This window comes from Clarias gariepinus, chromosome 16, assembly GCF_024256425.1.
Source record: "Clarias gariepinus isolate MV-2021 ecotype Netherlands chromosome 16, CGAR_prim_01v2, whole genome shotgun sequence".
In the NCBI taxonomy this organism is placed as follows: domain Eukaryota; kingdom Metazoa; phylum Chordata; class Actinopteri; order Siluriformes; family Clariidae; genus Clarias; species Clarias gariepinus.
Window position 1 is genome coordinate 28,394,910 of NC_071115.1, and position 26,365 is coordinate 28,421,274.

At 38.0% G+C, this 26,365-nt stretch overlaps 3 protein-coding genes across 4 annotated transcripts; 1 reads left to right on the plus strand and 2 right to left on the minus strand.

Moving 5' to 3' along the window:
- Positions 1–195: 195 nt before the first annotated feature.
- On the minus strand, positions 196–7,451 carry faf2 (Fas associated factor family member 2). Its single transcript, XM_053514251.1, has 11 exons — positions 7,330–7,451; positions 4,997–5,065; positions 4,422–4,556; positions 4,240–4,316; positions 3,114–3,252; positions 2,941–3,026; positions 2,752–2,843; positions 2,484–2,661; positions 2,214–2,385; positions 1,024–1,167; positions 196–925 (listed from the first exon to the last, which is right to left on the minus strand). The coding sequence occupies exons 1-11, from the start codon at positions 7,390–7,392 to the stop codon at positions 743–745; spliced, it is 1,338 nt and encodes a 445-aa protein (XP_053370226.1). The 5' UTR covers positions 7,393–7,451; the 3' UTR covers positions 196–742.
- Positions 7,452–9,695: 2,244 nt separating this feature from the next.
- Positions 9,696–13,188, plus strand: higd2a (HIG1 hypoxia inducible domain family, member 2A). Its single transcript, XM_053514255.1, has 2 exons — positions 9,696–9,912; positions 11,524–13,188. Exons 1-2 carry the CDS (start codon positions 9,726–9,728, stop codon positions 11,688–11,690), a joined length of 354 nt encoding a protein of 117 aa, XP_053370230.1. The 5' UTR covers positions 9,696–9,725; the 3' UTR covers positions 11,691–13,188.
- Positions 13,189–14,976: 1,788 nt separating this feature from the next.
- On the minus strand, positions 14,977–25,066 carry cltb (clathrin, light chain B). 2 transcript variants are annotated; one of them, XM_053514253.1, is made up of 5 exons: positions 24,800–25,066; positions 21,910–21,953; positions 19,814–19,931; positions 19,279–19,390; positions 14,977–15,409 (listed from the first exon to the last, which is right to left on the minus strand). In XM_053514253.1, the coding sequence occupies exons 1-5, from the start codon at positions 24,981–24,983 to the stop codon at positions 15,238–15,240; spliced, it is 630 nt and encodes a 209-aa protein (XP_053370228.1). In that variant the 5' UTR covers positions 24,984–25,066; the 3' UTR covers positions 14,977–15,237. The 2 variants fall into 2 exon arrangements, with proteins under 2 accessions (XP_053370228.1, XP_053370229.1); XM_053514254.1 differs by having other exon boundaries at positions 21,910–21,950; positions 24,800–25,063.
- Positions 25,067–26,365: the final 1,299 nt, after the last annotated feature.

Consider the following 26,365-nt stretch of genomic DNA (forward strand, 5'->3'; position numbering starts at 1 on the left):
GTTTGTTAAACCCAAGACAGGATCATGGCATTTTTGTTTTTCCCAAAATAATGATGATGCGCTGAAGTAAACGATTTAACCCGTGATTTGGTGTAATGTTTATTTTTCCTCCCGCACAAACCTAAAAAAAAAAAAAAAGGAAAACCAATATGGCTTAAAAAGGTTACCAGGAGGCAAACAATAACAACAACAACATCGGTTTTAAAATGTTTAATTTAGAATAGGAAAATTACATCTTTACATGAGCAGCCCGTTCAGGATGAAAAGACACGAGGCGTTTATGAATGACCACAGGCACACTATGGGCAGACTTTACTACTAATAACGTACACAACCACAGAGAAATAACCTGTGGCTCCGCCCCTCCCCATTACCTTAAGACCCTCGTTATGGTCATCGTGTCGTGTTAAGCCGGTCGACTTCGATTTGCTTTAAAACTAAATGAAAAAACAAACGACTGGGCTATTATGATCGATCACGCTTGTCTTTAAATATCTAGGTCATATTTACAACAAACAAGGTTGTTCACCTTCCAGCGTTACCCGTCAGGAGAGTAGGGCAGATCCATGTTTAATCAAAAGGGAAATTCGGCGATCCCTTGCACGAGGTGGCCGTTTTCACGTAGCCGGACAGAACGGGGCGGGTGGGGGGGGGTTTGTGTGCAATCGTGTACGTGTGAGGAAGAAGCGGAGGGGGTTTTATTTGTTGTTGTTTTGTTTGTTTGTTTGTTTTGGGCTGAGTGTCAATCGTCTGTGAGGTCCTGCACGAAGAGCACCTCGGAGCGGCTCAGACCGGCTTCCTTTAGTGTCGGAGGGTTCGGCTGCTCCTCCGTGGGCAAACACGGCAGCACGCGGCGCGGAAAGTTCGCCAAGATCTGGAATTTCTCCGGTGACTCTTTTAAGGAAAAAACAAAGTCGTAGATTACCTAAGAAGGAAGAAGGGGAAAAAATTATAAGTTAACTCTCTATTAAAACACATCCTCAAGGTGGGTTGTGTTTGTGTGTACGAGTTTATGTGCTTTACCGCCAGAGATTGGGAGAAGAGGAAGCGTCGTTTTACACGGGTGTCGTTAGGCAGCTTGAACATAATTTCCAGGCAGTCTGGGTCAGCCTGCGGCGGCTCGGGGGGAAGACACTCGCACTTGCGTTCCTTCTCTTCGACGAGTGTCTGAACACACACATACAAATAACTTAATTGTTCCTGCACTGTTAGACACACAGATCGACTAACAGTGATTAGGACGTCAGTGCCAAGATTTATCTTAAGAACGAGTGGCTGGTCAGAAGACACTGTATAATCAGTAACCATATACAATATGATGCACTCCATCAGTTCAGTCCCAGAGAAGTTTTATAGAAATCTATGTCCACTTAAAATCAAATTTTGAAACACTCTAACCACAAATCATCTTGAAGGAAGTACCAATGCCTAAATCTTTACTTTACAGGTAGTCCCCGACTTACAAACGAGTTCTGTTCCGGGAGCACGTTTGTAAGTCTGATTTGTTCTTAAGTCAATCAAAGTACGTCTTGTACGGCTTTGACACGAATATACAATGTAAATCCACTTGACTAAATCTCTGTCCCCTTTCCCCACACTGTAATTGTGCGTAATAAAATGATATTTCAAAGTGAAATGTTGTCTCTGCATCTTTGAATTGCAAGAGGAATCCTGGACACTATTTTGTCGCCGAGCTGTTTTCCACATTATTGGACTGTGAACTCCCCAAAAAAAATTTCTGTAAAAAGGACAGCTATTTTCTATTACTGTGCTCCTGGACTGATTCATTATAAACTGGTAGGGCCAAATCATTTCTTGCGCATCCAGTTCACAGCAGTGTCTTTAAAAAAAAAAAAATAATAATTTATGTACAATACACATGAGCCACTTCTGTGATTGAACTGGTAGTAGAACCCTGTGTCTATTTATATCTGTGGAAATTCGTATCTCCAATTTTTTTTTAAGTTGGGGACTTCCTATATATTAAAATTAAACAAGCTTACAGTAATAGTAATTTAATAATATAATAATTCTTTCCCCAATTAGATGTAAAAAATGGCTTCAATACTAAACTACCAACACAAAGCGTCTTGTCTAAAAAAAGCATTTCCTCGTGTTGGACATTTTCAACAAAATAAAACGATGAGGCAAATATTTATGAATAAGAAGCATCTCATGAGCAAAAGAGATAAAGATTAAAAGCAGGATCTCACCCTCTGCCTCCTCTCTTCGGCTAGGCGTGTCTGACGCGCCGCCTCTTCCTCTTGCCGTCTTTGTTCCTGCTCCTCCTTCTTTTTGCGGTCCTTCTCCTGATCGGCGAGCAGAGAGGCCTGGTACGCCTCGTCCTGCTGCTGCCGCAGCACCTGCGTCTGGTTCCTCTCTTCTCTGAAAGAATCGGGATAGGTTTTTTTTTTTTTTTAGGCTTTGTGGTCTGCACGTCTAACACCTATGTATTAAAATAAAAACTTTTATTTCCCCGTTACCTTTCGAGCCGTTCGGACATCAGATATGTCTGGTTGGCCTCCATGATGAAGTTAAGCTGGTTGATGAGATCCTCGGGCTGGATCACTCCCTCCAGCCTTCCCACGACCGTCATCTTCCGATCCTTCAGCATGATCATGGCCAGGAATGGATACGTGTTCTCCCGTAACGCCTGAGACACTGAGGACAGTCACAACAGACCATGGGTAAACTTATGCATATGGATTACTGTGAACTTAAAAGCAACGTGTTCAAATGAGCTTAATTTACCTCTGTAGCCTTCAGCCCTGCTAGTCGAGCACGCCCAGAACAGCATCCGCGTGTTGACGAAGGTCACTACCTCTTCACTACATAACGTGTTTCTAAAAATTAAAAGGCAAAAAAACAACAACGTGGATTCACACAGTGTGTATATAAATCAAGCATATAAATGGACACTTCAGTAAACCGAGTTCAAACCTGCAGAATTCGTCAGTGTCCTGGTGGTCTTCACCATGAAGATAAACTAACAGGTAGCGGAGTTCCCGCTTGGCATCATTCAGAGCCTGAAAGATACAATAAAATCCTTATACACAGTCTTATATTAAAGTGCTCTTTCCATGATACTATGCAAACTATTAGGGTTTGCGTACCTGACTATACGTTCCCTGGTAGAAAACAGGATGCGACCTTCCGTATTTCTCCTCGAAACTATGCATAAAGGACACAACGTCTCCAACTGGATCCGTGACGCGACCCCGTGGATCCGGCCTAATAAATCTCAGGGCAAACCTGAGTACAGAGATGAGACAAGCCAACTGAATTCCAAACGGCAAGAGATCTAGTTATTTACACAATATGTAGTTCTTTACAAGTTTTTGCATATGAACGTGATGTCTATGTGTTCTAATTCACAACTCGGTAACCAAATTACAATTGTCGCTGTATGAGGTTTTACAAAATCACAAATCCTGCCAACGCAGGGATTCATTTTCGTTAAATGTTATTCGTAATTTTAACCCCAAAAATGATTTGCCGTTAATTACAACTGAACTTGTGAATCAAAATCTTCTAAATTTGGGTTTTTGAAAAACTCCATATAAACTGAGAAGCTTGGAAGCACAAAACACTTAGAGAAAATACACCATATTGCCAAAAGTATTTACTCACCTGCCTTCACATGCATATGAACTTGAGCAACATCTAATTTTTAATCCATAAGATTCAATATAATGTTGGCCCCGCCCCTATGCAGCTATAACAGCTTTAAATCCTTTGCTAAAGCATTAAGAGTTCACTTTACTGGAACTAAGGGGCTGAGCCCAACTTCTGAAAAACAACCACACACCAGTTCCAACTGACAGCGCACCAGTGCACAAAGCAAGATCCATAAAGACACGAACGAGCCACCTGGTTGTAGAAGAACTTGACCTGGCCTTGACAGTCCTGACCTCAACCTGATAGAATACAATAGAAAGCGAGCCAGGCCATCTCGTCCAACATCAGTGTCTGACCTCATAGATGCACTTCTAGAAGAATGGTCAAAAATTCCCAAAAACACACTCCTAAACCTTGTGCAAAGCCTTCTCAGAAGAGTTGAAGCTGATGTGGGCCAACATCATCTTAAACCCTTTGGACCAAGAATTGGATGTTACACAAGTTCATGCGCATCTGAAGGCGACGAGAAAATACTTTTGGCAATATAGTTTATATGAGCTGATAGATCAACATCATCAAGAATGATATAATTGTTTTATCAGTTTGTTAATGTGTTATTACCTGAATACGTCCATAAGTGTGTAATATGTAAACCTGAACGGGAGCATAATCAAATAGTAACTCCAACCTAATAAACCCTGAAAAGAAAAGAGAAAATGTTACATAATCATCTAAAAAAAATTAATAAATGAATAAACATTTTCAGAGTGAAGTGATGAGCAGGGACCAACACGAGCACTCACTCTAGGCTGAGGCCTTGAGACGATATAGCTATACACTCTGTGGTCTCCTGTGTTGACCTGTAAGGGCCTGGCGGGGGGCGGGTTGAACACGCTCGGGACTCCTTCCTGCTCATTTAGTCTGTCTTGTACTGCAGCCTGGAAAAAAACGAAAAGAAAAGAGACAGATGAATAACAAGCGTGAATAACCAGTGTTTCGCAGAATGAACATCCAGAGGGCAGCCAACAAGATCAACATCTGGCAGAGTGAGGTACCATCCTCAGCAGCAACCTCATTTCCCCTCACATTTGTTTCATCCATTTAGCAACTAATTACATAATCATCTTGACCTGTTTCTTACTAGTTCATTCCCCCATCATTCTTCATTACTCTGGTTTTACAGTGAGTTGCAATACTGCCACCTTCTGGTCTTGGTCTCCCTGATTGTCCTTTCAGTTTAAATTAATTTTCTAATATACTTTTTACAGTGCATTTTTTTATTTAGTGGAAATTGTCATCTAGGGTTTATGGTTCATCTTGAGATTTTCATGAAATTCAGCTCTAATTTTTTTTTTCATAGTTTTTCATTAATCCTTACCTCGATGTTCCAGTTGTGCTGTTCTAATGTGCGCCGGCATTGGTCCATTGACTCCAGTCCCGTCAGGTCCTGTGGGTATGAAAACCAAGACACAGGAAACAGAAAAATAAGCCAGAGAATGGGTTTAGTCTGGAAATTAATGATCAAAAATGTGACCGGCATTAGATGACACATAATGAACACCATAGAGAACTGGAGCAAAAAAACAACAACAACAATAATAATGCACCGAAACTCAACACTGACAGTAATTCGAGTGTGTGACGTTACTGTGCGACGCTACTGTGCTGCTCAGTGGAAAGCCAAGTGAAGTGAGTTTACCTTTTTTTTTTTGGTATTTTTGCAAGATTTAATAAAGACCATGGGTCCCAAGAATGCTAGAAAAAACGATAGCAAGAAAAACAAAAAGAGGAGCCATTTTCAGTTTGGTTTTTAAAGCAGCCGATGCCAAGAGGAATCATACATTTAAAGTTAAGTGAGGATTAATGTCTATTTATTTAATATTTTACTTTGTTTACATGTCTTTTCTGGGTTTAATGTGCAAAAACATTTATGATGTTGGAAATTGGTGATATTGGTAATATTCTAGGATGTCTGGAACATCCATTACATCAGTTTTTTCCCCCCACCTTTTTCACCTTAAGAACAGATTAAATTTTCATGATGAGGTTCCGCTCTACTGTTTTTTTTTTTTTTAAGAAATATTAAATTTCTGTGTGTGTATATATATATAAATGTGTATTTTTAAGATAGAAATGTAAGGAAAATGTGTACACTTGACATTTATTTCTATATGGCTGGTAGTTCAGTACTTTTAAAGTTGGACAGAGTTTACCACAATTTTGTTAGGTCGATTACTCTGAGACGTCAGCATCACAAACATCAATTCAATGCATGCATTTAAATGAGAATGAGTCATTCTGTCATTCTTGGTAGCAAGCTAGCAAAGTGAACCCATATGAATACGATGAATACTAAAGTGAGGAAAAAGAAAAAAGAGAAAGATAAAAAAAAATGTCAACAGAAAGTAATCTGAGCTTGTGAAGCTACCGTGCTGCTCAACTTGCACACTGAATTTAAACAACCATATAGTCTTTTAGGATTAAAACAACCCACACGGCCAAAAGACCAGAGGACCTATCACGATCGCACAAAACGGGAATAAATACAATGGTCACCATTGGCCCCCCACTGTCCCTAGTTGGATTACAGAGGTTGCTAGTTGGATGCGGCCAAAAATTTAGGAACACTAAACCATTCATACATGAACATGCATTATCCATTTGCTCTTACAATAAACTCCACTCTTCTTTCCACTAGATTCTACGGATTTAAGTTTATTTACTTCCAAGACCATTATTACCAAGAGCCGATTAATTAGTCACCTTGGAGCCTGCTAAAAAGTTTTGGAACCCCTAAGTTCCATCAATGGCACTGTTAGGGCACACAACGCCAAAATACCTTGTGTTTTGTCAAGAAAAACTCAAACATACAAGTGCGATGGTCAAGTGTTCACAGAATTCTGTCTGTATAATGTAGTTCTGAAATAAATATGCCTATGACATATTTATTACAGAACTACATAATCCAGCCAAATTTATATATACACACACAGACTATATAGATTTTTTGGAAGATAATTATATAAGGAAAATGTGTACACTTTTAACCAAGTTAAAATAAAAAAACAACAACATTTATTTATTTTCTTTACAGTGCTTTTAAAGTAGGACACTGTTTACCAGAAGGTTCTGAGGTCGATTCCTCTGAGCTGTCATCGTCACAGTCATCAATTCAACGGATTTAAACGAGAATTAGTCGTTCTGTCATAATTGATAGCAAGTGAAACAGCCACAAAGGGCAAGATTTACCCTAATATTGGATATTTCTCATTATTTAGAAATATAAATCAGGTTTATTAAGGCGCTGTGTATCCTGACAGGATGACATGAACTGTCGCGTGCCTGAGGAACTCCCCGAGCCAACTAGCACAGAGCTAGCTAACAAAGTTGAAACTGACTGACAGCTGGGAACGAACATTTATTTCAGCCAATCAGAATACCTAGTTGTTTCAGAGTTTTGTCTCCGTTATATATTCCCAATTGCAATTGAAACAAATAACAAAAAACAAAAAGAAACTAATCAGAATGAAGTAAAACGCTGAGTGAGGTAAGATAAGCTAATCTACGCTTACGGAGACTGGCTAGCTCATTTAGCTAACATTAGCCGGATACAGGACGCGTTTCTGCCCAAAAACCAAGCTTCTTCTGAAAAATAAACAATTCACTGGTTCGTTTTAAGGCGCAACGGCAAAATAAGGCCGGGACGCTCACCTGAAACTGGAGGAGTTTCTCAGTCTGAGCCTGAGATAATTCTTGCTCCTCTGGCGCCGCCATCTTACCTCCTCACCAATCCCCTTCGAACACAACGTGATGACGTTTAAGCCAAGGCGACGTCCTGGGACACGTCATACGTCATGCGCGAGCGAAGCGTCCTCGCGCCTGCCGCCTGTTGTTCTGGAGGGAGCGCGAGACAGACTGTCACAAAGCACATTTAATCGTATTATCTTTATATTATAACACGAACTATATTTATTTTATTTTATTTTATAACTTAATTAATATAATTCACCTTAGAACACACACACACACACACACACACACAGAAAAAGGATCTACTACTAATACGCGTCATAATAATGGACGTAAAGGCTTAGTATGACGTATATACTTTGTGACGCAGTTTCTTAAAATTCGGACTCGTTTATGAGTGCGACCGATAGGTGGCGGTAGTGTGTTTATTCTAATACTGTATTTGCAAATAAATTCTATGCAGGAGAGGCTAAATATGGTGTCACAGCTCCACTGAGCAGGAAAGGATGCTAACTTTAATTCCACACACTCTTTCTTCTTGACATGTTTCCTCTCAGTGCCACTCATCTTGTTAGAGTTCTGTAGTTTGCATCACCGCCAACTGTCCTTTAAAGCTGAATTCCAGTCAAGTCTTCCTCAAAAACAAAATAAAATTTCTCTTAATTGACCACAACATCCACTTTTTTGGTTGCTTCTATTTCCAGCTCACACACTCTGCCATTTTCCCCCGGATGCCCGAATGGGTAGGGAGCCACAGGAAAGAGACAATTTCCCTTGTCTAACTAGGTTTGAGTTAGCTAACACGTTTCATGCACAGGGTACTGGTGGCTTCTGGCTGTATCTATTTATTTAGCCTCTTTAGTATTTAGCCTCTCTGGCCATGTTGTTTGGATAGTTTGTTATTGTTTTCAGCTCCTAATATTTTTAAGGTCTTTGATTTGGTATTTTGAGTGTGTGTGTGTGTGTGTGTGTGTGTGTAAAATGTAAAATTAAAAAATCTGAAATTCTTTAAATTAAAAAATCTTATAGCTTTGGAGTTTTATTGTAAAGTTAATACATTCTAAATATCTTATATAGTAATATTTAAGGCAATAAAGAAGGGTATACTTTTATTAAATTTATAAATAAATATTATATCTATTCTAAAATGTCTAAAATATATATCCTCCACCGCCTTCTTGAAGTCAAAAAAGAAATTTTTTAAAATAAAAACAAAACCCAGGAAAGTAACTTTGAATAAAAACTTATTTCTGTTATTTTTAAAACAGTTTTCTGTATTTTTTTTTTTCTTCCTTTTTTATTATTATTATTTTTTTTTACAAATCAAACAGGCTTTAAATGAACCAAAATAAAGTAGTACCAGTACATAAGACAGACACAACTGTAAGATATATACATAGTAGTTACCAAATTGGGTTACAAAATCAAGATAAAAAAATAAATAAATAAATAAAAAATAAAAATAATGAAAATAAATAAATAAAATACATTTACATGACTTTGCAAAGGAGTTGTAAAATATTATAAATCATTAAACTCAGTAAAAAAAATTAGCTAGTGTAATAGCCTTATTACTCGAAAGGGTACACAAAGATGAGGTATTAATTTTAAGATCATTTATGAAATGAGGAAAGGAAGGTGGAGTTTTCAAAAACCTACATTTGTGAATAAAAAATTTACCACAACAAAGAAGGTTGTTAACCAAAAAGTGTTGTGTACAATCTTTTTTAAACACTCCAAACTTAATTTGTTTATAATTTATAAGGTTAATCTGAATATTGACACAGGACATTCTATTTTCTAAATGAGACCAAAACAGCTTTGAATGAATACAGTTGAAGAAAATGTGCTCAGTAGTTTCAATATCACTTTCACAAAATTGACAAGAATTTTCTTCAATATTAAATAATGACCTAAGGAATTCTTTTGATGGATATACATCATTCATTATTTTAAACTGAAGCTCTTTTACTTTTGGGAAAATTGGAAAAGAGAGGTAACTTATTCTTATCTCTTTTAAATCTTTTGAATCAAATTCCTTAAAAATATGGTGACGTCTAAGTCGATTTGGGGAAAGTCTATTAATAAAAACACTTCTTAACAACAAGTTGGTACATTTTTGATCTCTAATAGAATAAGAACCCAAACACAGAGATGGAAAAGAGAATGTCACAGAATAGTGAAACAGAATTCCTTTGAGAAATAATACCATACTAGTTTTCTGTATTTAATTGTTTGTTTGTTTGATGTTGCGTAATCAAACCGCGTCGCTCACGTCTCATAGTTACAGCGCATGCGCGACACTTTTACGCATGCGCAGTACAAACACGCAGGTGCATCATATCAGATGGTCCAACATGGCGGCAGCGCCCGGGTCTGTAGGACGAGCCTCAGCGCGAGAAAACTCTTCGTCTGTCGCCGCTGCTTTTGACTTGTCCGAGCCGCCGGTTATAGACGGCTTCAGTCCTCTCCCGCGTCCCAGAGAGGAGGGCTTCAGAGACAAATTCATCCGGAAAACCAAGGAAAACCCGTTTGTCCCTATCGGTAAGTTACAACAAACAAAACGAGTTTTAGTTTAATAAAGACTCCGAGGCTGCTGTTAGTGTTAATAACACTTTAATAAAGTTTAACTCAGAGGTCTGTTTTAGCTAAAGTTGAAGCGTTGCTCTGAAGTTGTTTTTGTCCTTCCTGGGACGCTGTTTAAGTCTGTGGCTAAACTGTGACCTCTGAACAATAACATTGCAGTGTTTGGATCATTACTGAGTCTAACCGTTTAAATTACATTATTTTTGCAATATGAAATATAATGTACGCATGACACTATAATGACTTTCATAATTATGAAAACATTTGCTGTGTTCACAAGTTTGTTTGTTTTCTTCATGTGAATTTGTCTAATTGAGTTCTACAGCGCGCCCCCTACTGGAATCGTCTGGTAACACGCATAGTATATCTTCCAAGTACAGTATGTGAACAGATAGGCCAAGTTATTACGTGAAAGCAGGGCTTAATATACAAAAAAATGTATACACACTTCAGGAAAAGAAAAACATGTATAAATATTTTAATACTAAATGTATTGCTTTATATTGTAGATTGATGTATATGATATTATGATGATAATAATAATATTAGTAATATAAATAAATCATACTATTTTTCTTTTCCTGAACTGTGAATATTTTTTTTTTTAACTGACACTGTATTAAAGTTTTTATTTCTGGCTTAAAAGATCAGACACAAACGTTGTGTATTAAAATGAGATAAGTGCACTGCAAAGGGCTGAACATTTACGAGAGGGAACAGATTGTTCCTAAACATTTGTTTCCCTTCCTGTTTGACCCAGAGGGATTTATTGATGTGGACAAGACTCCCACAAGAAAACAATCCAAAACAGGAAATGGCTGGGTAAAATCAGGAAAACGGTCTTTCAATCCCCAAACACAAATCTGAGATGTTTAATATGCACCTGAACTTCTCCTGGTCCTTACATAAGATATTCAGTGACTTTGTGTAGTGTTACCGTCTGAGACTGTATAAATTCTTAAAATTTACGGAAAATAGCTTCTGACATTGATTATATTATTTCTTATTATATAATCATGAGCTATTCATGAGAACCTTAACCTGAATGAAACTGGTGGTCAAAGGAAAGCCGTTACTGCGAAGCAAGAAACAGTCGATTCTTTCATTGTGTCGATATGAAGCATGGTCGTGGTCGCATCACATTTTAGTTTTTTAACTGCATGGAAGTAAATGATGGTTAAGGTAAAGAAATTTTGAAGAGATTCGAGACTGAGGCAGAGGAACACCTAACAGGACGACGAGTCTGATCATGCTCATCTAGATTAGTTCAACCACACGGCTCTGTTTGATCTAACAAAGAAGAAAGAACGTGCAGAAATCTCCAGATCCAGATGTGCCAAGCTGATAATTTCCTCCTGGTTTTATGTATTTTTTGGATCTTTCATGATTTACTCTCCACACCAGCGTATAGCGTGTTCCTTTGTTCAGCATGCAACAAATGACCTTGGGATTCATCTCCGAAGTGTTTACTTTAATAATTTGAATAAGGACATGACCAAAAGAATAACTGATCAGACTTGTATGCTTTGTATATGTATGTATAAAATTGTGTTGTTTTTTGCTCCTCAGGTTGCCTGGGCACCGCGGGAGCACTGATGTACGGTCTCCGCGCCTTTAAACAGGGGAAGACCCGCCAGTCCCAGTTGCTCATGCGCACTCGGATCTTCGCCCAAGGGTTCACCGTCGTCGCCATTATCGTGGGCGTCGCAGCAGCGGCAATGAAACCCAGACAGTAACACGTGGGCTTCGGAGTTGGAATCCGCCTGCACATCTTCCTCACACGAGTGACCGCAACTGACTGATTTACTCTTTTAAACAAGTGTTTTTCAGTCGGCTCTGGTTGAAGCCTGTGTATAATGGCTAAGTGCTGAGAGAGTGTGGATAGACGTTAATTTTTCACCTATTTTTCTTTCTAAATGTTATACAATTTTACAGCTTTATATTTTTTTCTGTAAAATTTCAGACAGAGTGTCTGATATATATAAAGTGAATAAATAAGTTGAGTTTTGCACTGGAGATTAGTGACATTAAGCCTGAGAGACTAAGACTACCTATAAGGTACAGCAATCACCAGGAAGCACCCGATACAATATCATCGCTTTCTGTTGCGATTCTGTAAATATCATGATTCGATATTTTTTTTTTTACATTTTGTTACGACTCTAAACAAACTTCAATTCGCTCCCACGGCACAGGATGCTTTGCTACCTGAAAATGTGTGAATAATGTAAAAGTGCACCACCTGTAGGATTACAGCGGAATTACATTATGGAATTGCCACCTCAATCATATATAAATAAAAGAAATATATTAAAATCAATTTTGTAGTCAGTTTATCACATCTGTACTAGCTATAATTTCGTTACACATCTAAGAAGTGATGTTTCAATTGAAACTTTATCAATGCTGTGCAAATTCGGTATGACTCAATAAAGCAACAAATCTTCTCACATAAGCTCGGATGTTTCCTTGGACCAATCCAGTCACACTTAGGGTGTAAAGGTTCTTCAGGTCCAGATTGCAATCAGAACCACGTCTTATTTTTAATTTATTCATAAGAAAACCCTTTTAAAAATGCAATTTGACCTTGATGTGACCTTGACCCTGTTTGGATCAATTTTTAAAAAATCTAATGAATACATCTAGGGTGACTTGATATAAATTGTACAAAAACAGGCATCGAGTTCCTGCACATGAGTGCACAAAGCTGTTGCTAAGATACAGGTAGTTCCTAATGATAGAAAATGTCTGTCCTGTAAAGCTGTCCTGATTGTTAATAATCCTAATTTTGGAAAATCCTTAACAAAACACAGAATTTTCCAATACAGTGAAAAACAGCTCTGAGACAAAAACGGCGTCTCTGATTCCCCTTGTGATTTAAAGGCGCAGAGACAACACTGTTACATTTCACAATCAAGATTAATTTTCTTCGGCGATTATGGTTTTTGGCCACATGTTGGCAGTGTGGGGAACAGGGACAGATTTAGTCAACCGGATTGGTATTCTTTAAATCGTATATCCATGTCAAAGGCATAAAAGACTCACTTTGTCGGACTTCAGAACAAATCCAACTTACAAAGATGCTCCCATAATCTCATTCATAAGTCAGGGACTACCTGTATATGAATGCTTGGAATAGCTTATTTTTTGTTTCTATTGCTAAAATGTTTTGATGGTAAAGTTTCTCATAGTTATAACAAAAAAAGTTGAATAAACAGTCTTAACCATGAAAAACAGTTTGTTGATTTTTTTTTTTTATTGAGTTGTGCATGTCAGAACTGCATTTATTTTCAGAAATATTCCCTTACAATTTTGCGTAAACCTCTACCATGTCCTAACGTTAGGCTAAAAGTCTCTCTAACCACGTGAAATACACCTGAGATGACCATCCAGACAAAAAAAGAAAAGAAAAAAAAAAAACACACACCTAACTCAAAGCAAAGGTGCTTTTCAATCTCCAAGAACTGTCTGGAAAATCGTCCCGTTATACTATTTTTTTTTATTTATCTAGTAATCAGGCATGGATGTACAGTCTTTGGCAGCCGGTAAAACCACAATCTGTCGCACAAGCACAACAGAGCTGGTCCTCTGCAAGGCAAGTAAATTTCAATTTTTTTTAAAAGAGATCTATCTTGAAGAAAAAGGCCTCAAAGCTGGGAAATATAAATAGCTGTAACACTTTTACATCTGCTTAACTGATGATATCGGAGATGGAATACTAATTAAGGCGAAGCCTGGTAACAGTTCCAATACAGGATGCAAGGTGTGTCTGAAAGGAATAAAACAAGACCACCAGTAATAAATAATCCACTAAACACGTACAGTATAACCTATCTGAATATAACTGCTAGCTAGTTTCTGGAAACATTCGAATTAAAGTATGGAATAAAAGTCTAGTACTGTATTATCATCATAATCAACCTTCAGAAAAGTTGCTAAACATGCAGTAAGCACTATTCCGAGCAACAGTACGAGTATACTGGAGGAAAGGAAGAAAATTAAACGAATCTCGTTTCTGCCGTTGATTTTCGATTCTTAGCTTGATCAGAAGCAATTAAAAAGCGCAATAAAGTTTATTCACAACCATCTTCCGATTGTGTCTTTCTGCTATTTAGTAAATCTAATTAAAGCACATTTTTCCCCCAAACTGGTCTTCGGTGACCAGAGCCCAAGACGGTCCACGAGTTTTTAATGGCTCAGAAAAAGAGCTTTTTGTCTGTTTGTCGGCGTTTTGTCTCATCGAGTCGTCTCTTCTTGGTAAAAGAAGGCTGACTCGCATTGCGTAAGATAGTGGAATGTTTCCATGGAAATGTCTTTTTTTTACTTCCATATAAAGTAAGAGTACTTAGAGTGCTTTTCTTAATTTGTAAGATTTAAATTAGCATTTTCAGGTAAACATCAACAATCATGGTGTAAAATCTAGTTAAGCTGAGAGGGGAAGAAAAAAAAAAAAGTCAACGGACCGTTCAGGAGTCAAAAGTCGCCCTTTGTGAAAATTGAACGATCACTAATCTGTAGGAAGATTTCGTCAATTTAAATTGTTGGCTCGAGTGGAGACTGAAGAACAGACACGGCATCATATTATTGTCATCGTTCTGGGTGTCTCCGGAGGACCAGTTTGGGAAGCACTGCACTACAGAGAGCCTGGTAATATTAATAATAATGATATAATAAGTGTTAATATAAGGCGAATCAAATTAAATACTATGAAATTCAGCATCCTGTTCCTTATAAAATAGTTTTGCTAAACACTGAACATCTGACTATTGAGGCGGTTGTACTGCATTTGTTATTCATCAAAATCCTGATATATCGAACACGTCTCAAGTGCAGTCGGGGAATCAGTCCTGCCTTTTTGTCCAGACAGAGTCTCACGTGTGTCAGGATAATTTATGTTCTTAATTTTTTTTTATTATTTTGCTCTACAGAGTCTGATGTTCACACTCCTGCATTCGACCCTCAACTAGCCTTGTCATGTGGTGCGGTTCTGTTTCTTGTATATATAAAAAAACAAACAAACCCTTAAACGATTCAGAAAAATGCTTTTCAGTCAGTTGATACAGATTATATGTAACAGAAAGAGAAAAAAAAACACCAAGTTTCAATACACCATACACCTTACATGATAGACAAGAAAGAAAAAAAAATTAAATTCAACTGTTTAGTGTGTGATAAAATAAAGTGCCAGAATGACAGGACAGTACAGGACAGGGAGAGATACATGACGAGGGGAAGAGAAGAGAATGGTTGAGACGTGATGCGAAGTGAAGTGAGACGAGGCCTTTAGCGAGCCAGCGGCGTCTGTTTCAGCGAAATGAGGACCGAGCGCATTCGGGAGACGTCCTTCGTCTGGCGGCTCGTCTTAGGGTTGAAGTCGCATAGCCGCGCCACTTTCTCCCACTCGGTGCCGGGGCTGTCGTCGTCACACTCCTTCAGGAAGGCGTCCTCTGATGCTCTACACACACACAATATAATAATCAGGACAGACACATTAATGATCCTTTCACGACAAAAAACAGAACCCATGCCATGCAATTCACCACCACTAATACAAAAAACTTAAAAATATAATACTAATAATAATGAAAAAACCCACAAATGACAAATTTTCAAGTAATTAATGAACCACGTTGAAGGAGACATGCAGTTTAAGAACATAGCGAGAACTTTAGATACTCAGCAAGAAGACCTTATGCTCACCCAAGCGGGCGACCTAAAGTAACCTTTCAGATTTTCTTAGTTAATGCCAATTTATTAGTTTCGAAACATCTGACATCACCACTAGCAAATTTCTTTTTATTATTTCTATGAAAATTTTTTTTTTAATGGATTGATCGATTGATTATTCTGAGAAAAGCTGACTGCGAGTCTCTTGCTGTGTATTTGATTAAGGAGGGGGCAGGGCGGGGTGGGGAGGGGCGAGGTAATGATGTCATTTTCCCGGATTTGTCCTTCAGTGGACAAAAAGATGTGTGACCAGAGACGTACACAAAGCCTATCACATCCGAGTTGGGTTGTTTGTAGAAAGCCTTATCAGCGATCCTAATGCGCAAGCAGGCAAAGGGAGAAAAGAGGAACAAACAGAAACACACAAAAGAAAAGGAAAAAGAGAGAGAAAGAGTCAATTTTACACAAAGTTAGACATTAATGAAGGCGGAGAATGGTTATGTTGTGAGAAATATTAATGAAAGATTTCTAAGGTTAGTTGGCTAAAACAGCAGCTGTGCTTTTCAGTCTTGTTTTCAGGGAAACAGATAAATCTTACCTAAACAACTAAATTATTGTTTACTGTATGAACTGCAGTTGTGAAAAAAAATACCGAACATGAAGAGAACATGCCGTAAATCGCGCTCCAATTTCCAACCACTAGTATCGTTAAAAGCATCAAATCAAACCTGTGTTCCTGTCTCAGAGCTCAATTGCTCGATGATGAAGAAACAAGCGCTACGGCTTCTTTAGGTTCAGAGCTAATGGAATACGTTTCCGTGACAGAATATATCTTGAATTAATCTGGAAGTCATACGCCCACTTGTATAGCCCCCCCATCACACCTGGCACATTCATGATTCAGGACTTTGTTCAGCAGCATGGCTTGCCATCACCTGGAGCGCTTTGCAGCTTGCCTTTTGTTTAACCGTCATTGTGACTAACCAGCTTTTCAACATGCGTACAAAACCCCTGTCAACCCGGCTCCTCTGGGTTCGCCTGTAAATGAGGCGTTGAAGTGGAATTAGCTGTTACAATCAAAGCAAAAATATCCATTTTAACAAAAATTATTTGCTTCCAGAAGCAGGTTTATGATGACAATGGAGTGTTTGATTACTCAGGATACTTACAAATAATCAATCAATTAATTGCTGTTAGCAGTTTAACCGATAATGTAAAAATCTGATAATGTTTGTTTTGCAAAATGTTTCTCAGCAGCAAACACTAGTGGCTCATTTGCAATTCAGGCCACGCACAGTATTGGACATTGTACGCTACTGTTTTTAGCAGTTTTGTTTTTGAATGAGGACAAACAGAATGAGAGAGAGAGAAAAGGGGGGAGAGAGAGAGAGAAGAGGAGTATTTTTAACAGCATAATTATTATTACACTGGAACCTCAGATTACGAGCAACATGGTTCACGAGTGTTTGGCAAGACGAGCAAAGATTTTTAATAAATTTTTACTTAAAAAACAAGCATTGTCTTGGTTTACGAGCACCGAGTATCATGTATCACGCATGCGCTTCTTGTTTTGACGCCGAGCGTCACGTAATCACAACTGAGCCAACGGTTTTTCTCTCTCTTGCGCTGTAGAATTGTAGGTAATCGTCTACCCTGCTGGGTCTCTGCTGGTCTGCCTGCTCGTCTCTTACTGGTATAATCAACATCCGTGCACGCGTGTACTGTTTACTATAACACTGTAACCACGTGTGTGTGTGTGAAACGTATTTTAGTTTGTGTTTGTACACCGCGCGTGTCCGCGCGTATAAAGCAAAACCAAGTCTCATTAGTAGGTAAAGATCCATTTTTTACTCTCCCTCTCTGCATCAGCCTGTCGTGTTTCACTTTACCTTCGAAAAGAATCGCGACAGAGCAGAGTTTCTGTGTCAGAAAGAGTGTGTGTGTGTGCGTGGAAAGCCGAGAGGTGGAGGGAGTTGTAGGGGGGCTGTAAAGGCAAGAGAGAGTGTGTGTGTGTGTGTGTGTGTGTGTGTGAGAGAGAGAGCACCCTCCTCCTCTTGGCTTCCCACAAACATACAGACGCACAACTCTCTGCTTTACACAGAAACTCCGCTCTGTCGCGATTCTTTTTAAAGGTAAATTGCAGTTTGTTTGTTTTTTTTAATTTACAGCAGTGGGTCCGTTAGTATGCGCTCATGCAAGTGTGACTAGCAATGTTCCTTGCAAATTGTCCTGATAAAACAGTCTCTCCGTTAATGTGTGTGTGTTACTACCCCTCAGGAGAGCCGAAGATTATCATGTGTTTCCTCTGAACAACGTGACGCCAGCCAACCGCATCTTTTCGAACTGCTCGCTTACGCACCGTTGGGGGCGGCGTAACACACTCGGAGGAAAGCGCTATCCGCTCCTTTCGCTTGCGTGAGCTCACAGACGCCCCTGATTGGCTGTAGAACCGCGATTTATGTGGGAGCACTAAGTACCTCTTATCCCTCCGCTGTGAGAGAGCTCGGTCAATCAGCTCTCTCTAGACCTCTGGCTGCGAGAGGTTACAGCATCACCCGGGAATCGAACCACTTTACCACTGCGCCACTCAGAGGCCTATTTTACTTTTTGTTAAAGGTAAAGTGCAGGTTAATTATTTTTTACTTTATATTTTGTATGAATTATTTTTATGTATTTATTTTTTTGGGCCATAGAACGAATCATTTGAGTTTCTATTATTTCTAATAGGAAAATTAAATTTGATTTACAAGTGTTTTGGAATACGAGCCCACTTCCGGAACGAATTATGCTCGTAATCCGAGGTTCCACTGTATATTATTATTATTATTATTATTATTATTATCATCATCATAAGTATCAGTATTTTTTAAAATCCTTTTAATTAAAGTATTTGTGCTTCATTCATTTGTCTCGCATAACTAGAGTTTGTGCTTCAAGAATGCTTTTTAATAAAACTTGCGCTAATAAAAAGAATAAAAAAGCTATTTTTTCATTAATAATTGAATATTGACTTGTAACAGATTCAAAAAATGTCCTTTGTTACCCGTTATCATACAAGAAATGAATAAAATGTATTGAGAAGCGAATAACACTCTATGGTTAAAGTTGCCATACCAAAAATAAATACATAAATAAAAAATAAATAAACGTTTACATTTTATACCATATACACTTGCTGACTGGTAAAATGCCAATGTGTGCAGTGCAGCAGGTGATGAGATTCAGAATGAGTTACCTGTTTTAGTTAAAGCACTGAAATGCTTTGCACCACTTTGATGACAATTCTGTTTTAATATACTACATATACACTTTTGCTTTTCAGATGACATATTTCTAAAAAAAATAAAAATATAAAAATTCCACCTTGCAATAAAAAAAAAAACTAGCCTGTGCATATAGTAATTGTTTTTCTGCATACCGGATTTCGTGCATCAACGAAATCGGATTTTCTTGCATGCATTAATCAAGTATACATCAGATTAAAAAACAAATTATTTATAACCCGACTACGTTTATAAAGAAATTAATACTACTGATGGGATCTTACTATCACTTGAAACTAAGTCTCCTAAAGTCTTCATAGTTACTGAATATTGAAACACGCTCAAAGAGAACAAACTCCTTAAGTTTGCTGCTGTGTTCTGCCGTGACGAATACCTATTGTTGACTTTATTTTTCTCCATTTGCTCCCGCTGGTGAGCATTCCAGTCCTCCAGCTCCTTCTTGGCCTTCTCCTTCCACTCAACTTCTGCTTCTTTGGATGCTGAATCTACAGAACCAAAACAGACACAAAAAAGAAAAAACCTTCTTTTCAGCTCTATTGATACCAATTACTTGGCTTAAAGTACAATTTATTACATATATAAAAAAGTTCAAAGGAATAGTAATAAAAAAAATATCGATGAAAAACGCTACTATGAGATTTTCTAGTCAAAAGCATAAAAGGTAGAATCAGTTATCTATAAAATGTGTGACGACATAAAATTAAACTTTACACTGTGTCAAACATGTTTAGTGCCTTTGTCGAAAGGTTTATCCAAATGTAGTTACAACATCAAATCCTTACGCATTATGAAATGTCTTTAAGGTTAATTCTCCAGCGTTTTCTGCACATGACTCATTTTTTTGTATTCAGAGCCGTGGACCAGAATAAGGACAAGGTCGGGGCGGGCCGTGTGTTATTAGGTCATACCTAACTGTTCCAGCCGTTCCTTCTGTTCCTCTCTCCACTTGCGTAAACTTTCAGGCTCCTGCCGCTGCACATCAGCCTGCGCGATGGCGGCGTAACCGTCTGTAGCACCGTTAGACTCCTGTAGAGATTGAAATCACAAGCTGACACTTGTGCAACGGGTCACAAAACTCATGGGTCCGGATCGTATTTTAAAATTAAAGGTGATTTTTTTTTTTGCAAATATAACGTCAAGTGCTTAAAACAAAATCTTAAAACACTTAATAGTCAGTGGTTAAATTAAAGTGCAACATCAGGTATAATATTAGGCTTGTACATGCTAGTTCTGATACACTTGATATTATTATGGATGGGATTCACCAGGAAACAACCAATATGATATCATCATGTCACCTAAGTGCCAATTGCAGAAGCTTCACATTGTATGAATACAGTCGACCCATGTGAAGTCATGCTTCAGAGTTTGCGGAATTTTTCCCTAGAACCTAACTAATAATTGTTTGTGGAAACCCCCACAATTCCACAGAAACCGAAAATACCACAATTTTTTATGCCTTTTTTTGTAGAAATATATTATTTTTCATTTGTTTTTAACACTAAATTATTAAAAACCAATATAATTTACTAATTTTTTTAACATAAATATTAACATAAATTCAGATAAATTTAGTACTGTAGAGACAACACAAAGCGACTGTAGAGGAAAAAACGCGGCTTGGGATGGTGAATTATTGCTGTATTTACTTTACAGTACCTTTACCAAAGAAAAACGCCTGCATGAATTACAGTACATACAGAGGGGTAATACACCAAGCATTTAGTTTGAAAATGAAATGAAAGTGTTTTGGGAGCATATTTAGGGTTTAAAATACAGTGGAACCTCGGATTACGAGTAACACGGTTTACAAGTGTTCCGCAAGACGAGCAACAATTTTAAATAATTTTTGTACTTGAAAAACGAGCATTGTCTTAGTTTACGAGCACCGAGTATCATGTTCCACGCATACGCTTCTTGTTTTGACACCGAGCATCACGTCATCACAAGTGAGCCAACGGTTTTTCTCTCTTTTGCAGCGGAATTGTAGGTAACCATTTAAAAATGTAGGTAATCGTTTAAAAATTAGCAAGGAACATCGCTAGTCACACTCGGGGATGGTTCTTGCTAATTTTTTAACGGTTTTAAAAACGGTCTATTCGTTAGTGTGTGTGTGTGTGCACACGCACATTTTACACACACACACACACCCTGCGTGCACAAACGTAAACACTTATCTGTTGGGATTTATTTTTACATTTTTTTTAAGGTAAAGTACAGGTTAATTTGTTTTATTTTTACTTCATATTTTGTATTAATTATTTTTATGTATTTATTTTTTTGGGCTGTAAAACGAACAATTTAAGTTTCAATTATTTCCTATGGGAAAATTAAATTTGGTTTACAAGTGTTTTGGAATACGAGCCCGAGTCTGGAATGAATTATGCTCGTAATCCGAGGTTCCAAGTGTCAGCGTTACACAGCTGCATAGAGAAAACAAAGAACCACCCTAAGAGAGTTGCAACAAATTTTTCTGCACAGGAATGGGCCCAAATATAATGCTGTGGCAATAGATTTTAGTTCGCTCTTTAATGTTAACTAACCTTTGTAATGTATCCACAAGTTACATGGTTCCGATCCTGTGCTACTACTAAATATCAGCAAATTACTTTTAAATAGCCGAAAACAAGAAAAAAAAAAGTAATATTTATAAAATAAAAAAGTAAACCACTGGACTATGTTTAAATGTAACAAAAACAAACTGCTATATTTCATTTTCACTAATCAAACATTTCTGTGGTGAAATGAATAAAACCTGAAAACGGAATCTAAAATGTTGAGTGTTATTTCTAGCTCTACATATAAGTAAGACTTCAGGAGGCCACTTCTTACTATTCTAGCAACCGCTTATTCAGAAGATACAGTTTAAGAAATTGCTAGTGTATAGAAGTCGTTAATTTTAATAGATAATTTGCCTGGAGAATATCTAGTTAAATATATATACATTATAAACGTTATGAATAAGGATCTGTTTTGTAATTTAAAAAAGAGGTTTAACTCTTACCTGAAACAGCTCTCCATTCATAGTTGCTCCTCCGAACATATCTGCTTGAGAAAAGATCAGATCACACGTCACACCTTGCTTCTCTTGTTAAGCAAAGGTTCTTCAATGGTTTAAGGGTTTTGGTGACAGGGCGAGAAGAGGGCGAGAAGAGAGAGAGAGAGAAGGAGAGAAAAAAAAAAGAAACTACACGAGCATCACTGGAATCCTGAAAATCCTGTCGGGCTGCTTATCAAACGTTCCGAAACGGGATAGTTACAGTAGCAAAACCTCTCATGTCAAAACTCTACAACCGACAAGACAGCAATATCAAGAAAATCAACCAAAAGTGTTAAAGATTGAGAACGGCATTTCCATGACAAACGTGGATTATGACTTTTAGCGATAGTATCTGCTCGTGCCTTAGTGTCTCGCCAGATATTGTTAAACTTATTCGGTTTTGTGGAGAGTTGATATTTTTTGTTGGGTCTTAACATAATATCAAGTCCCTGGGATTTTATAGCACGTAAAATAAACACTTAACTGTAGATTGTTTTACGTAGAGCTGCATGACTTATTTCATTAGTCATTAAATAAATATACAATTTAAAAAAAATTTGAAGCATTTCGCGATGTGTGACGATTACATGTACCATTTGTATTTAAACTTATTTATCTGGGACAACAGCTCCTATGATCTTATTATGAGAATGTTTATCTTCAACAAACAATGACAAACTACATAAATTCCTGACAATGCATATATTATCTGTAGGAAATTTAAGCCTTTTGACATAAAAAAAATCCCTATTTGGACACAATTAACTTTAAACAGGGTTCTGAAGTCATGTCTGATTTAAGTTGTTCTCCGTGTCTGTGTTTTATTTTTCTCATTCTCCTCTGGGGAAATTTACAGACTGAATTACCTCCCGTTTTTCACTCATCTAATATTTATAGTCTGGATAATTGTCATCTAATAGTTTTAGTTAGCTGCTATCAGCAAGATCCTGGAGTTAAAGCTTTGCCAGTTCCATAAATATTTTATGATGTATTGTATATGACATGCGGCACAAACGTTCAAGTCAAGGAAAATATAACGCAGTAGAAACCCGCTCCTCTTGTGGTAATTTTATTGCTGTCTGGAAGCGAGAATTTCATCAACACAGTCACAGAGGAGCGCTTGTAAAATAGGACATTACCCCAGGGCTCATGTAAATTAAATCCCATCCAGATAAGGCTTATTACAGACATCCAGCTGATAAACTAATCCAATACGAATAGTGCTTATTGTTTCAGAACTGCTGCTCATTTAATAACTGTGAAGTTATACTTAAGCAGGATCACATGAGAAGAAGTGCTGTATTGCTGATATTATTCATAACAGAATTAACTCAAGTGTGATATTGCTTTTATACAACAGTTCCACAAACGTCATTTATCAAAAGATTAGGATCTGCTCATTTAACCAGTTATTTTGCTCCACCTACACATGTCCTTCCACGATTGGCAGAATTAACTAGCCGCGACAGGCAGAGCTGGTGACCAAAAGTTAGCGTAATTAACAGGCGTGGATGTTTTTTTCTTCTTTTTTTTCTTTACCATGACTATGTAGCCAAAAGGTGAGAAGAATAAGTTTCTATTTACATCTCCACTTAGTCGGCTTTAGAATATCATCTCTGTGAACTTACGGGTTTCAGGGTTAAATCTCAGATAGCGTTGAATGGAAAGCTAGTGCACTATATAGTGTGTATGAACCCTTGTTCCACACAGCAAGTTATACCCTTGTTTAGAGGAGGGGGAACAATATGGGATTCAACCTGGTTTCAGAAGGTAGTTAGCTTTGTAGCTCAGCTTAAACATAAATAAAACAACATGGAGGTAATTTAAAAAAACTTAGAAGCAATTAATAAGGAGATGATGTAGTTTAATATAACATTATTAGAGGTGGGTTTTGGAAGGCGGCTGCTCTCTCCTCAGTACTGAGGACCGTAAGTGGAATAAGTGGAAATATCAGGTAAATCTTGTAAGTTTCTCAGGACTGTGTACCACCTCCATGGTTTATTCTATTCACCTTTTGGCAACACAGTAGTGGTAAGAATCTAAAACTACTTTCAACCCTCTTAATTACAGTAACTGTCAGTCGCCAGTTCCTCCAGTTGTGGTTAGTTGGCTCTGCTAGTAAAGCAAAATAACTGTAATCAAGCAAACCATAATCTGTTGATAAATGCCGTTTGTGGAACCGTGTATGAAAGAAATATCACACTCGAGGTCGTGCTATTGTGCTGAATATCAGCAGGACATACCTACAACCACAGCACACTCGTGCTGATATTCAATACGACCTTCAGTGCTTAATTAGAACACCAGGAACATAGAGTGATACATGTAGTAAAACAGCCCAGTGCTGTTACAGTCCATTATCAGCACTCTCTGAACCAGTCCAATCAGATTATTTGGTCAGAGCTAAGCATTTTATGATGGTGTTCAGTTTCAACATACACATAGGATTTATCTTTTTAATTAACAAATACATTAACTAATACCTGGGTTTACAGTATGATGTAAACATTTAAATGAACTAGAACTAATTAGCTCAACATTAGCGCTAGCTAATTTCAATGTAGATTAACCCTCAGCTGTGACGGTCAATGAGGTGACTAATATAATTAGCTGCATAAAACAAAAGCAGGTTTGGTTGGTAGCTAGCTAGCTAGCTTGGTAAGTGACAGGATGCTAACGTCAGGTTAATTAAGGTTTGCTATATGGCTAGCTATGTAGTGTAGATAAATAAAAAAATAAAATACTTTAAGAGAATTATAAGGAAATGGTGATATTTTTAGAAAGATAAAGAAAGAAAAATGTAGGTTGTTTATTTAGCTATGTAAGCTAGCCGGCTAACTAGCTCAGTCGTTACCTTGGAACGAGTTTGAATTTAAATGTGACGGTTGGGATTCTGCCGGCTCGTGCGCATCGCGCGATCCGAGCTCGAGCCCGAAGCCATCCTCGTCGTTCTCGATGCCGGCGATCTCGTGCTGCTGCTGCGCGAGGAACGCGGCCGCGGGGTCCTCTTCCGTGTGCAGTCCGAACGCGTCGGCCATTTTCCTCTAACTAACACACACACAGGGACTGAGTCACTGTCTGACACACGCCTCCTGCTCGCACACTCCCTCCAGCTGTGTGTGTGTGTGTGTGTGTGTGTGTGTGTGAGAGAGAGAGAGAGAGAGAGAGAGAGAGATGAAAACTAGCCAGCTGTCTATATCAACCCAGTACTAAATAAGAGCACACACAGACTTTAAGGGGGAAATATGATGATGGGGAACATTCACAGGTCACATCCCAAATAACTCACCCAAGTGCACCACTGTAGGACAGAATTCCTGCTTTCACATCCTGTGCAGATGTAGATCTCTTTTGTTGCAGTTTGTCTCCATCTACTGGTCATCTGTGGAACTGAACTGCATTTCGTCAACAGAACACAAAGAGACTTCATTGTCATTGTAGTGCTTTTAAGGGATTTTTGTTTTTCTAAAAGAAGTTAATTCGATCTCTTCCTCTTCTTCTTTTGGCCACTCCCGTTAGGGGTCGCCACAGTGGACCATTTGTCTCTTTCTATCTCTGTCTAACACATCACTGTCACTATAACCTCATTCATGTCCTCCTCCTGCCTGGCATCTCCATCTCTAACATTTTCCTTCTGATGTACCCCTCATCCCTTTTCCAAACCGTCTTAATCTGGCCTGTCTAACTTTGTCCCCAAAACATCCAACCTGCACTGTCCTTCTAATATTCTCATTCCTAATCCTGTCCATTCTGGTTGCTTCTGAAGAAAATGGCAGCATCTTCAGATCTGTCACCTCCAGCACTGTTTCCTGTCTTTTTTTTTTTACTTTTTTTTTTTTACAACATTTCTGGTCTCACTACCATCCTGTAAACTTTCCCTTTCATTTTTCCCTTTTTGTCACAGATCACTCCTGCTACTATTCTTCATCCATTACATGCTGCCTGCACACTCTTCTTTACTTCTTTACCACACTCCCCATTGCTCTTCCTCTGTTCCTTGTGGATCTGATATTAATATGGTAAATCTTCCTTGCTACTACCTTCCTGTCTCCTCTTGCATCTGTTCTTACGGTTCTTAACTCTCCTGCACTCACTTTCTCATCTACGTGTCTCTCTCTCTATCTCCTACTTTCTCCCTCCCCCCCTCTCTTGAGCGAACACCTCCTGGTTCATCTCTGGATGAACATCTGTTCTACTTCCACTTTTTGTTCTTCAGGATTTCTTAAAATGGTTCATGTCCTTTGTACTAACAGATGTGGATGACACCAGGCATTTGGCTAAGCATATAAATACTAAACGCTGTTAATTAATAAATAGAGACCTGACAATGTGTTCACATGTTTGACTTTGTCTGACAGCGAACAGACTGAGTTCATTCAACTATGAAACTTTAAAACTTTACAGTGATGCAACACTATTA